The sequence below is a fragment of the Pollachius pollachius genome, assembly GCF_949987615.1.
Source record: "Pollachius pollachius genome assembly, chromosome: 4".
Taxonomy (NCBI): domain Eukaryota; kingdom Metazoa; phylum Chordata; class Actinopteri; order Gadiformes; family Gadidae; genus Pollachius; species Pollachius pollachius.
Window position 1 is genome coordinate 13,240,621 of NC_136937.1, and position 13,977 is coordinate 13,254,597.

Below are 13,977 nucleotides of genomic sequence, written 5' to 3' on the forward strand. Positions count from 1 at the left end.
GTTCATTAATCAGACCTCATTTATTTACAACTGGCAGCTGCAGTGAAGTTCAATATCTACGACAATTTTAGATATGATGTGTTGAAATGCTCTATGTGTATAGATGCCAATATAAATATAATTGCTTTTGACTGGTTACACACCAATAAAGTCTCGTCAATCTTAATGTCCTTTCTGTCAGCCAAATAGGAAGCAATGTGCCACTGATGTATTTATGTTTGGTCAAGCACTCAGACATTAAGGTAAACGATAAACTGTAACAAAAATAACTTTCCATAAGTAAGACATCAAACAAAAGTACAATAAAAAGTATTTTCATACAATAGAATAAGGAGGTAAAAAAACAAGTAAACATCCTATTCCCTTGATGTCCCCTTTTGCACATTAGATTTAATGTCTTCAGTTTATAATCCCTATCATTGTAGATAAAATAAATAATTTAAGCAAAGCTGAATGGAAACACAATCTTAAAAAAATTATAAATACATTCATCACTATTCCTTGGCATCATGTCATTAAAGTTGATATACTCTAACCATGCCAAAAGTGGATATCTGGTGACAGTTGCAATGTTGCAATATGGACTTGAATTAGGATATTTATTGAATCTCAAACTACTTCTTCATCTTTTATTCTGTAAATTAAAGTAAATTATACTAAAGATAGTTTTGGAACGGATATGCACATGATATATCTAATAATATAGGGATAGGGATGATGAGCGTGTATCCTACACCTGCGGATACAAGTATACAAGCACTTAAAACATCTGTTAGGAATATGCATAACAAAAAGGTTAAGTCTTTTTTCATTTTCCCCATCAAGTCACATCAATTCTTTGCATGCAAATGATCAAAACCATTTTGCTGGCTGCCGTTTGCAGTGTGTTTGGCAGCCTCCAGGGTGATTTGATACACATTGCATCCCCCCCCCCCCCACACACACACACACACACAGGTTGAAAAGCAATATGCATCCATAAGACTTTATTCACCTTTGTACACTTGAGTCACAATTATGGAACTACCGATTTTTTCACATGGCTCCTCTATTTTTGCTCCATAACACATTTAATATTATTGTAACTTATATACAAATATGCTGTGCCAATGAACACATCCAATGCAAAGCTAAATAAAACAGCCATTAGAAGATCTGCCCTTATTTAGTTTCTGCCTGGACTGCAGAACAACCTCTATATAAGAGGCCACAAGAGGAGATGGATAGACTGCAGGGGATTTCAGTTATTACAACTGGTGGTAAGTAAGACTGATGCTTCAGCTGCTGTGTAGAGGAGATTACTGCATTGGATTGGAGAATCATACACACTTTTTTTCATTGAGGTTATTTTCGTTTATTGAAAATATTCCTATTTACCTACCTCTTAAAAGAAAATCATGAAGAATGCTTTTCATTTACATGTCTTTTGGATACCGTTTAGGATCATTGCTTATTAAAATGACTACCTAGTTTTGTTTACATTCAAATAGCTTTTTCCACTTAATCTTCTTGTTAGTTATATTTTAGAAGTCCTTAGAGTGGACATTTGTAGGTGTCTTTTATCTACATCTTTTCTGAATTTTTCTTTTTAATTATTTTGTTTTTTAAACATAATGAAACGTTGAAATAAGTATGTGTAAATATAAGTTATATTTAAATACACAGAAAAAATTGCATCTTTACTGGAACCGTTAAAATATTTTTTTAGATTTATCGAACAAACTCTTAATGTACGATTTAAGTCGGTGAAATTAGACTGTTACTTTTACACATGATTTAACAATAATAATAATAATAATAATAATAATAATAATAATACTGATCTTTATTTTAAAGGAAAAAAATCTTCTTCGATTAGAGGGAAGAAAAACGGTAAGAATAATTAAATATCTCATCAATGAACAACATCTCAAAACCTTCTTGAAGCCATTTATACATGTTGGTTAAAATAAATGAATTAATTTGTTTGTTTTCATGAAATAAGCCTCCATCATGAGTACGGACGCAGAGATGGCCATTTATGGCGAGGCTGCCATTTACCTCCGGAAGCCAGAGAAGGAGAGGATTGCGGCCCAGAGCGCGCCATTCGATGCGAAGGCTGCTGCATATGTGACTGATGTTAAGGAACTGTACGTCAAGTGTACCATCACTAAGAGAGACGCTGGCAAAGTCACCGTCACAGTTTTGGCTACAAAGGAGGTAGGTAGAGGTTGATCATAGCATGGGCTAAGTTGTTGGTATCAACAGTGCAAAAGTGAAAGTTGCATTGCTAAGAAAACTAAAAATGGGTTTCCATATTTCAGGAGAGGACAGTCAAGGAGGACGATGTCACACCCATGAACCCTCCCAAGTACGACAAAATTGAGGACATGGCCATGATGACCCATCTCAATGAAGCCTCTGTGTTGTATAACCTTGCAGAGCGTTATGCAGCATGGATGATCTACGTAAGATATGTAACATTCTAAATGAAAATACAAAATATATATATAATAATATAATATATAATTTACTTTGAAACTGTCACTGTGATCTCCTTCAGACCTACTCTGGGCTGTTCTGTGCCACTGTAAACCCCTACAAGTGGCTCCCAGTGTACGATCAGTCGGTTGTCAATGCCTACAGAGGCAAGAAGCGTATGGAGGCTCCACCCCACATCTTCTCTGTCTCTGACAACGCCTTCCAGAACATGCTCACTGGTATGCAAGTTCAAAGTCCTAATCTTATCTTGTTCTTAGTATTAAAGGCCATACTCATGCAATGTTTGATACATTTGTTTTATAGATAGAGAGAACCAGTCAGTCCTCATCACGTAAGTTTGATTCTGCAAACATGATATAGATATATTACAATGAATCCTACATCGGAAAACATGTCAAAATGTACTTTATTCTTCTTTTCATACCCAGTGGAGAATCCGGTGCTGGAAAGACGGTGAACACCAAGCGTGTCATCCAGTACTTTGCTACCATCTCAGTGGGTGGAGGAGAAAAGAAGAAAGATGCAGGCGCTGGAAAGATACAGGTATCTTTAAAAATATATATTAAATCAATGAATTAATACATAGAGAAATTACATCATAACAACATAAAAAATGTAAATATGATTCAATAAAAAGGTATTAACATTTTATATTTGATTAAAGGGGTCACTGGAGGACCAGATTATTGCAGCCAATCCCCTGCTGGAGGCCTATGGTAATGCCAAGACTGTGAGAAATGACAACTCCTCCCGTTTTGTAAGTATGAGAAGAATTCCTCCCTGAAGATGCTCCTTAGTTTTTGAACACTATTTTGAGGAAGTAAAAACGATTTATTTTTAAAAAACAGGGTAAATTCATCAGAATTCATTTCCACGCAACTGGCAAACTGTCCAGTGCTGACATTGAGACATGTAAGTAAAAGTCATGTGCATTGTTTAACCAAGATTTTTAGCGGAATAGGTTTTGATATATGAATGGGCCTTATAGATCTGCTGGAGAAGTCCAGAGTGACATTCCAGCTTCCCGATGAGAGAGGCTATCACATCTTCTACCAGATGATGACCAACCACAAGCCTGAGCTCATTGGTGAGATTTTTTGATAGTAAGAGATGTAAATTACATTAAGATGAGAATACAAATCATCCATTTTAACTTGATTTTATATGTAGATATGTCTTCTGAATTCAACAATGGGAAAGGAGCGTTTTTGGGGAAGTTTTGGGGGAAAAGATAGTATAGATAGGAAAACTATGGTAACACACATAGCATGTAAGTGCAAAGCAAGATGATCTTCTTTTTTTTTTAAAGGTAGCAGAATATAGATGAAAAACAAGATTTACAAAATGTGAGCAGAAAATGACATTTGTTCAATCCCTCAGAAATGACCCTCATCACCACCAACCCCTATGACTTCCCAATGTGCAGTCAGGGTCAGATCACTGTGGCCAGCATTGATGACAAAGAGGAGCTGGATGCAACTGATGTCAGTGGTTATTTGGAAAACACATATATTTATTTATTTTTCCACATGCCATATATGTTCCAAAATATTTTCAAAATGTGCCTTGTTTTCAACACAGGCTGCTATTGATATTCTGGGCTTCAACAATGAGGAGAAGATGGCAATCTTTAAGTTTACTGGTGCTGTGCTTCACCACGGTAACATGAAGTTCAAGCAGAAGCAGCGTGAGGAGCAGGCTGAGCCAGATGGCAATGAAGGTAACCATTAACATGTATGCATGAGTGCACTAGAGGGCATTATCGTGTACATTTGCTTGTTATACATTTTAAGACATTATTATACAGAACAATAAGACATTAATTTTTTATGTTAACTTTGTAGAGGCCGACAAGATTTCCTATCTACTGGGTCTGAACTCTGCTGATATGCTCAAGGCTCTTTGCTACCCAAGAGTGAAGGTCGGAAATGAGTATGTCACCAAGGGACAGACTGTTCCTCAGGTAAGAAAAACACAATGTGTTAACAAAATATGATACAATTTGTGGAAAACAGGATGCAATGGTCAATTATGAGATGAATATTTTTGATAATTTTAGAAGAAAATGTAATTTCAGGTCAACAACTCAGTGAGTGCCCTGGCCAAGTCTATCTATGAGAGGATGTTCTTGTGGATGGTCATCCGTATCAACCAGATGCTGGACACCAAGCAAGCAAGACAATTTTACATTGGTGTGCTGGACATTGCTGGTTTTGAGATTTTTGATGTAAGTTGATCAATAAGTGGCAGCATTTCTGATGGAATTTCCTTAATTCGTACGGAATATTCAATAGCATTTGTAGACAGCTAGTCATGGTTGGTTTATGAAATGTCCCCATCTAGTACAACAGCATGGAGCAGCTGTGCATCAACTTCACCAATGAGAAACTGCAACAGTTCTTCAACCACCACATGTTCGTCCTGGAGCAAGAGGAGTACAAGAAGGAGGGTATTATCTGGGAGTTCATTGACTTTGGCATGGACTTGGCTGCCTGCATTGAGCTTATTGAGAAGGTACATTTCAATATTATAAATATATATAATTTTTATTTGTGTGGCTAAAATGGTACTTTTCATAATTTCTCATCTATCCTTTTTTCTCCTAAGCCAATGGGCATCTTCTCGATCCTGGAAGAGGAGTGCATGTTCCCCAAGGCCTCAGACACTACCTTCAAGAACAAGCTGTATGACCAGCATCTTGGCAAGAACAGAGCATTTGAGAAGCCCAAGCCAGGAAAGGGCAAGGCTGAGGCCCACTTCTCCCTGGTGCACTATGCTGGTACCGTGGACTACAACATCAGTGGCTGGCTGGACAAGAACAAGGATCCCCTGAATGACTCTGTTATTCAGCTGTACCAGAAGTCCTCAAACAAACTGCTGCCTGTCCTGTACCCACCTGTAGTTGAAGGTAAGGCTCACATTTTGGAAAAGTAGTTTTTAGGGATAAGGGATATTCTGATAACCATTTATTCCCAGCCACTTGTTGTGCTTCTTGATAAAATTGGTATGTTAAAAAATAACTGAGTAATAACCAATAATTTAAACCAGAGACTGGGGGTGCAAAGAAGGGAGGCAAGAAGAAGGGTGGCTCCATGCAGACGGTGTCCTCACAGTTCAGGGTAAGGGTAAACACACAAAGTAATGTCAAGCATACGTAACTTAGTTACTTATATGTATATACCATTTTTGAATAGTTTTTGCCGAAACAAGTTTTACTGAATTCATTTATTTTTCATGTCTACAGGAGAACTTGGGCAAACTGATGACCAACTTGAGGAGCACCCATCCTCACTTTGTGCGTTGCCTGATTCCCAATGAGTCAAAAACTCCAGGTACATTGACTACTAGTAAATGTTCATAGTGTTTGCATCACAATACTACATTTTAGTCAGGGTTTACCAGCATTGCTATGCCAAACTAATAATATTAATAACAAGAATCTGACAAAACACAGGACTCATGGAGAACTTCCTGGTAATCCACCAGCTGAGGTGTAACGGTGTACTGGAGGGCATCAGAATCTGCAGAAAGGGCTTCCCCAGCAGAATCCTCTACGCTGACTTCAAGCAGAGGTATTTAATCAGGGATTTTTCAGTGACAACTTAACAAATGCCATTAAACATTAAAGTTTATGTTAAAAACATTACAATGGTTTTCTTCAGGTACAAAGTACTGAATGCCAGTGTAATTCCTGAGGGCCAGTTTATTGACAACAAGAAGGCATCTGAGAAACTCCTTGGGTCCATTGATGTGCCTCATGATGAGTACAAATTTGGACACACCAAGGTCTGTTTATTGCTGTCAAAAACTATGTTAATGTTTGATTTAAAGTTACTCGCTGACAAATGTATTTTCTTACATTAAGGTGTTCTTCAAAGCTGGTCTTCTGGGTACTCTTGAGGAGATGCGAGATGAGAAGCTGGCTGCTCTGGTCGGAATGATTCAGGCTCTCTGCAGAGGTTATGTCATGAGAAAGGAGTATGTGAAGATGACAGAGAGGCGGTATGTTTTTAAACATCGTGCTGAAAATTCAAAAAGGTTTCTGGCTCCTGAGTGAAACCTTTATATGATTGGTTTATTGTATTTTATAGGGAAGCCATCTACACTATTCAGTACAACGTTCGCTCATTCATGAATGTCAAGCACTGGCCATGGATGAAGGTGTACTACAAGATCAAGCCTCTTCTGAAGAGTGCTGAAACCGAGAAGGAGCTTGCCAATATGAAGGATAATTATGAAAAGATGAAGATAGACCTGGCAGCTGCCCTGGCCAAGAAGAAGGAACTTGAGGAGAAGATGGTTTCTCTACTGCAGGAGAAGAATGATCTTGCACTGCAAGTGGCTTCTGTAAGTAAAAAGAATATTTTGATTTTATGTGTGGAATCATTGAGATACATGTGATCTGACATGTTTTACATATGTAAATATCATACAGGAAGGAGAGAATCTGAATGATGCTGAGGAGAGGTGTGAAGGACTTATCAAAGGTAAGATCCAGCTGGAGGCCAAACTCAAGGAGACAACTGAGAGACTGGAGGATGAGGAGGAAATCAATGCTGAGCTGACTGCCAAGAAGAGGAAACTGGAGGATGAGTGCTCTGAGCTCAAGAAGGACATTGATGACCTGGAGCTTACCTTGGCCAAAGTGGAGAAGGAGAAACATGCCACTGAGAACAAGGTTTGTAAAAAAATGTCATTAACATTGTCCAAACCGTTATAGAGTACAAGGGAAGGTTTCACTTTACTTATGAGCAAGTATGACATGTGATTTTGTTCTGTTCAGGTGAAGAACCTTACAGAGGAGATGGCCTCTCAGGATGAGAGCGTTGCTAAGTTGACAAAGGAGAAGAAAGCCCTCCAAGAGTCACACCAGCAGACTCTTGATGACCTGCAGGCAGAGGAAGACAAAGTCAACACTCTGACCAAGGCCAAGACCAAGCTTGAACAGCAAGTGGATGATGTGAGAACAGCTTATGGAAACATTCAATGAATATCAGTAATGCAGTTGATTGAATAAACAATATAACATTATATTGTTCTTAAATAATTTTAATTATTGACATCCAGCTTGAAGGTTCTCTGGAGCAAGAAAAGAAGCTCCGTATGGACCTTGAGAGATCCAAGAGAAAGCTTGAGGGTGATCTGAAACTGGCACAGGAAACTGTCATGGACCTTGAGAACGACAAACAGCAGTCTGACGAGAAAATCAAGAAGTAAGACATTTGTATTTTAAGAATAACAATAGGGTTAAGTGCATATGATTTTTTTGAGATAGTTGAACATTTTTCCTATTAATTATTTGCAGGAAGGACTTTGAGATCAGCCAGCTTCTGAGCAAGATTGAGGATGAGCAGTCACTGGGTGCTCAGCTTCAGAAAAAGATCAAGGAGCTTCAGGTGCGAAAATTAATCAAGTTAATTATTTTAATATAAACTTTCTGAAATTATATACTTGGAGATTGAGCTAAATATTTGTGTATTATTTAGGCCCGTATTGAGGAACTGGAGGAAGAGATTGAGGCTGAGCGTGCTGCTCGTGCCAAGGTTGAGAAGCAGAGAGCTGATCTCTCCAGGGAACTTGAAGAGATCAGTGAGAGGCTTGAGGAGGCTGGTGGAGCCACTTCTGCTCAGATTGAGATGAACAAGAAGCGTGAGGCTGAGTTCCAGAAGCTGCGTCGTGACCTTGAGGAGTCCACCCTGCAGCATGAAGCCACTGCTGCTGCTCTGCGTAAGAAGCAGGCTGACAGTGTAGCAGAGCTGGGAGAGCAGATTGACAACCTCCAGCGTGTCAAGCAGAAGCTTGAGAAGGAGAAGAGCGAGTACAAGATGGAGATTGACGACCTCTCCAGCAACATGGAAAACGTTTCGAAAGCCAAGGTAAGTTATTCCTCAATGCCTTCATCTTATTAATAAATAATAATAAATAAGCAGCAATCAATTAACATTGTTTTTAAATTGATACTTTTTTAATCGCCAGGGAAATCTGGAGAAGATATGCCGTACCCTTGAGGACCAACTCAGTGAAATCAAGGCTAAGAGTGATGAGAATGTTCGCCAGATAAATGACATCAGTGCTCAGAGAGCAAGGCTGTTGACAGAAAACGGTACATAAGTCATTTTTATTCATCATTAATGTATTTAATCAGGAGCCTGAAGAGACGCTTTTATATAAATAATTGAATCAACATTTTCTATTTTACAACTTAATCAATATTTCCTGTTCCACCTCCATCTAGGCGAGTTTGGTCGTCAGCTTGAGGAGAAGGAAGCTCTTGTCTCCCAGCTTACCAGAGGCAAGCAGGCTTATACTCAACAGATTGAGGAGCTGAAGAGGCAAAATGAAGAGGAAGTTAAGGTAAGTCATTTGTTTTTTAAAGTCTGAGGGTACGAGGATTGAAATTATTCTTGAATTGACATGCTCTTTGTCCATTTTTGCAGGCCAAGAATGCTCTTGCTCATGGTGTGCAATCAGCCCGCCATGACTGTGACCTTCTGAGGGAGCAGTTTGAGGAGGAGCAGGAGGCCAAGGCTGAGCTGCAGCGTGGAATGTCCAAGGCCAACGGTGAGGTGGCTCAGTGGAGGACCAAGTATGAAACTGATGCTATCCAGCGCACTGAGGAGCTTGAGGAGTCCAAGTGAGTCAAAAATGTTATACTTTAGCTAAGGTAGACATTCTATTTAATGAATGCACACAAGTGAAGCCATATTATTCTTTAACAGGAAAAAGCTTGCCCAGCGCCTTCAGGAGGCTGAGGAACAGATTGAGGCTGTGAACTCAAAGTGTGCCTCTCTGGAGAAGACCAAACAGAGACTCCAGGGTGAGGTGGAGGACCTCATGGTTGATGTGGAGAGGGCCAATGGACTGGCTGCAAACCTTGACAAGAAGCAGAGGAACTTTGACAAGGTTTGTACTTGTTATTATATGTTATATATATTAATTGTCCTCTGATACTTCTTCAATTGCCAAACATGTACCACTTAATTAACAATTTTGTACAGGTTTTGGCCGACTGGAAGCAGAAATATGAGGAGGGCCAGGCAGAGCTTGAAGGAACTCAGAAAGAGGCTCGTTCTCTCAGCACTGAGCTGTTCAAGATTAAGAACTCATATGAAGAAACTTTGGATCAGCTGGAGACCCTGAAGCGGGAAAACAAGAACCTCCAACGTGAGTTAATGCTCAGTGATATTCACAGTACCTGTGGATAAGAAATGCAAACCATACTTATAAAAACATGAAATTGCTTTGCAGAGGAGATTTCCGATCTGACTGAACAAATTGGTGAGACTGGAAAGAGCATCCATGAGCTGGAGAAATCCAAGAAGCAGGTGGAGACTGAGAAGTCTGAGATCCAGACAGCCCTTGAGGAAGCTGAGGTAAGGATGATGAAATAAGCAACCATAATTATAAAATGTTGTATCAAGTTTTTAATAAATGTGCCTAATACATCTGTGTCTTACATCAGGGAACTCTGGAGCATGAAGAGTCCAAGATTCTGCGTGTCCAGCTGGAGCTGAACCAGATTAAAGGTGAGGTTGACAGGAAGCTGGCTGAGAAGGATGAAGAGATGGAGCAGATCAAGAGGAACAGCCAGAGGGTCATTGACTCTATGCAGAGCACACTGGACTCTGAGGTCAGGAGCAGGAATGATGCCCTGAGAATCAAGAAGAAGATGGAGGGAGACCTGAATGAGATGGAGATCCAGCTGAGTCATGCTAACCGCCAGGCTGCTGAGGCTCAGAAGCAGCTCAGGAATGTTCAGGGACAACTGAAGGTATGACACAAAACATAATTTGAGATTCCGATATGTATACCACCATTCATAGTTTAAGTCTTAATTCTTTTTTACATTATTTCATGAATAAAAATAAATGTTCACCCTTATTTAGGATGCCCAACTGCACCTTGACGATGCCACCAGAGCTGCAGAAGACCTGAAGGAGCAGGCTGCCATGGTGGACCGTAGGAACGGTCTCATGGTGGCTGAAATTGAGGAGCTGAGGGCAGCTCTGGAACAGACAGAGAGAGGCCGCAAAGTGGCTGAGCAAGAGCTGGTGGACGCCAGCGAGCGTGTTGGACTGCTGCACTCTCAGGTAAACGACATTCTAATTTTATCATTCGAGTACAAGAACACATACTTGTTTTGAAATACATTTTATAATCATTTGTTTCAGAACACAAGTCTGTTGAACTCAAAGAAGAAGCTTGAGACTGACTTGGTCCAAGTCCAGGGTGAAGTGGACGACACTGTCCAGGAAGCCAGGAATGCTGAAGAGAAGGCCAAGAAGGCCATCACTGATGTAGGTCTACACTCGTTTGTTAACTGATTATTGCAACTTAATGGAACTCTTAATGAATATGTTACTTGACCTTTTAGGCTGCCATGATGGCTGAGGAGCTGAAGAAAGAGCAGGACACTAGCTCTCACCTGGAGAGAATGAAGAAGAACCTGGAGGTCACAGTGAAAGACCTGCAGCATCGCCTGGATGAGGCTGAGAACCTGGCCATGAAGGGTGGCAAGAAGCAGCTCCAGAAACTGGAGTCCAGAGTAAGGCAATAATCAGCCAGCATTTAAAAAATTAGTCCAATGTCAGGACAAGGTTTTTTTAATTACATTTTCTCTAAAGGTTCGTGATCTTGAGGCAGAGGTTGATAATGAACAGAGACGTGGCGCAGATGCTGTAAAAGGTGTCCGCAAATATGAGAGGAGAGTCAAGGAACTCACCTACCAGGTACGTCAAACTTACGTCTCCAAATATGTGCAATAGGATTTTGATCAAATCTAAAGGCCACATGATGTTGATTTTATACTTTCAAATGTGGATCAGACTGAGGAAGATAAGAAGAATGGTGCCAGACTCCAGGATCTTGTTGACAAGCTGCAGCTGAAGGTGAAGGCATACAAGAGGCAGTCTGAGGAAGCGGTAAGTAGAAACTGCATAACAAAATCTGGTTATTGCATCATTTTCAGTATTTATTATAAACAAAATATTAATGTTCTTGTAGGAGGAGCAGGCCAACTCTTACCTGTCCAAGTGCAGAAAGGTTCAACATGAGCTGGAGGAGGCTGAGGAACGTGCTGACATCGCTGAAACTCAGGTCAACAAGCTGAGGGCCAAGAGCCGTGACTCTGGAAAGGTAATTGGATGGCAAAATACAGTTCCAATGGTTGCCAAATATATATCTTAGAATATACAAAAAAATAATATATATATATATATATATGTATATAATTCCTACATTTGTTTTGCTTTTTCTCTTAGGGAAAGGACAGTGCTGAATAATTCCTTTCCATTTGAAATATTGCACATTGTAGTCGCACAATATGACAAGAATTGTGAATAGCATACAATAAACTGTGCATTAATTGTCACTGTTGTGACGTGTATTTATTTGTTTGGCTTGACTTACTTTGCTTCAAATAGGGTTTATCCTTACTAGAGCTGGATCTCATAGGTCATTGGTTGTAGGCCGAAAGGTTAAACATAAAAATACTTTTTGTCAAATAATACATACTATCAAGCACATGGATATCAATCTAGTGAATTTTAAAGTAGAGCTATGCTTTGGAATTAATGCAAAAGTTTGGTGTACAGTATTTTAGTTTAAGTACTTTCCATCTCTCGGGGTAACCAGCATTTCACTGCTTATGAATACTGGGGTTACTAGAATACCAAAAATGCTAACACTACACGATTTAAGCCAGATTTTCAAATGAAAGACAAGATTTTGAAATCACAGTCAAAAAAGTTGCTTGGAGGCAAACAGTAGCATGTGCCCAAGAGTGATTATCGTGTAGTAAGAGGCACTGCGATATATTGCAGAGCCCCGAGAGATATCAAGCAGCTTAAAAGGTCCCATTGCATGAAGATTTCACTTTATGAGGGTTTCTTACATGTGTTCTCCTAGCCTGCCTCTGGTCCCCAGTAGCTGGAAATGGTGTGAGGTGTAAAACGAGCACTAGCTATGCTGCTCTGCCTTTGAAAAAACAAAGCTCAGACGCACCTTTTTGGATTTACATGTTACCTCCCCTTCCTCTACTTTGCCCAATGCGCTACGACCTTGCTAGCGCCACGTGTGTGTGTGTGTGTGTGTGTGTGTGTGTGTGTGTGTGTGTGTGTGTGTGTGTGTGTGTGAATACACACACTGTAACGCAAGTGTTAAACACTTTTTTGTTATTTGGATAACCGTTCTGCTGTTGGTAATATGGCGCATAACATGTCAGGTTCTCTGACGTCTCTGGTATTTCCATAACGAGACTCGTAGTGGGGGTTATCTCAGCCATGGGTGAGATGGAATTGGGGGGAAAGGAATTTTGGCTTCGAACCGCGACATGGAGGAGAAAGTGATTGACCGGCACCACTGCCAGCGGGCAGTGACGAGGCACCACCACCCCGCGGCGGCGATGATTATGATTGATATTCCCACGACACTCCTCCATTTCGCGGTTCAGTCTACTTCAGATTGATGTGGAAGTGGAAGAACCAGAGACGTCGGAGAACCCGACCAAGTCGTTTGAGATTCATAATTTCGTCTGGGGAACCACCGCCTCGGCGTTGCCCGCTGCCTGCTACCGAGGCGGTGGTGCAGATGCAGTGCTGCAGAGGCGGTGGTGCAGAGGCGGTGGTGCCGAGGCGGTGGTGCCGAGGCGGTGGTGCCGAGGCAGCGGACAGCGGGGCTCCGGCAGGAGACAATGGCAGTCAACAATCACGGGCAACAATCCTTTTCTCCTCCATGTCGCGGTTCAGTCCACTTCAGAATGATGTGGAAGAGAAAGAACCAGAGACGTCGGAGAACCAAACGCAGTTGTTTGAGATTCATAATATAGTCTGGAGGCGCACACAGCTTTTGGACGTGATGATATATATCATATGATATAGATATCTGTGTATAATATGACATTATTTAGATATAGAGCTCCAGGACTCCCGCCGGAGCACCCGTGTTCTAGAATATTTACAGAACACGGCCAAAAGCTTTGTGCCCCTCACCAACAGGAACGCATGGTACCGTGGCCGTAAGCTGCCCAGGGCCACAACCCCACCCTCCACCTTGAGCACCTTGAACACCTACAGTGGATAATCAGCAATCACGGCTAGGAAAAAGGATCTGCATACAATATTGTGTATACATACACATATATATTTGAATATATAATATATGTATTTTCCTTTTTGTTATTTGCTACTAACGACCTGGATGGCTCAATGTGGCGAAGATCCAATTTTGGAAGCGCCATATCTCGCATGTTAGTTTGGAGACCAGTGAAGAGGCTGCAATGCTACAACAAATACCGAATAATTATACAACTCTATTAAAGCAGCTAATCAGTATTTTCTTTCCTATAATGCTATAACTCTCCTCTCAAAGACATGAATCAGACCACATGTATTTACAACTTGGGTGTAGCAGGGCGTGTGCCTGGCGGTCATTGGCTGCTCACCATGGATACTGGCCAGGTTTAGTGGTCATCTGCACTTACACATGGGCCCAGCTGGC

General features: G+C 40.7%; 1 protein-coding gene across 1 annotated transcript; it reads left to right on the forward strand.

Annotated features, from left to right (window-relative positions):
- Nucleotides 1-1,992: 1,992 nt before the first annotated feature.
- LOC307074727 (myosin heavy chain, fast skeletal muscle-like) lies at nucleotides 1,993-11,762 on the forward strand (the record flags this gene model as incomplete). Its single annotated transcript, XM_079735001.1, has 39 exons — nucleotides 1,993-2,199; nucleotides 2,304-2,447; nucleotides 2,543-2,699; nucleotides 2,785-2,812; nucleotides 2,910-3,024; nucleotides 3,146-3,238; nucleotides 3,330-3,393; nucleotides 3,470-3,568; nucleotides 3,862-3,965; nucleotides 4,063-4,201; nucleotides 4,326-4,444; nucleotides 4,559-4,708; nucleotides 4,825-4,995; nucleotides 5,089-5,389; nucleotides 5,530-5,600; nucleotides 5,726-5,813; nucleotides 5,936-6,053; nucleotides 6,144-6,267; nucleotides 6,347-6,483; nucleotides 6,573-6,828; nucleotides 6,917-7,159; nucleotides 7,265-7,441; nucleotides 7,549-7,694; nucleotides 7,787-7,877; nucleotides 7,968-8,357; nucleotides 8,458-8,584; nucleotides 8,717-8,835; nucleotides 8,919-9,115; nucleotides 9,201-9,384; nucleotides 9,480-9,645; nucleotides 9,730-9,854; nucleotides 9,944-10,252; nucleotides 10,368-10,571; nucleotides 10,653-10,778; nucleotides 10,856-11,026; nucleotides 11,106-11,210; nucleotides 11,307-11,402; nucleotides 11,485-11,616; nucleotides 11,742-11,762. The coding sequence occupies 39 exons, from the start codon at nucleotides 1,993-1,995 to the stop codon at nucleotides 11,760-11,762; spliced, it is 5,814 nt and encodes a 1,937-aa protein (XP_079591127.1).
- Nucleotides 11,763-13,977: the final 2,215 nt, after the last annotated feature.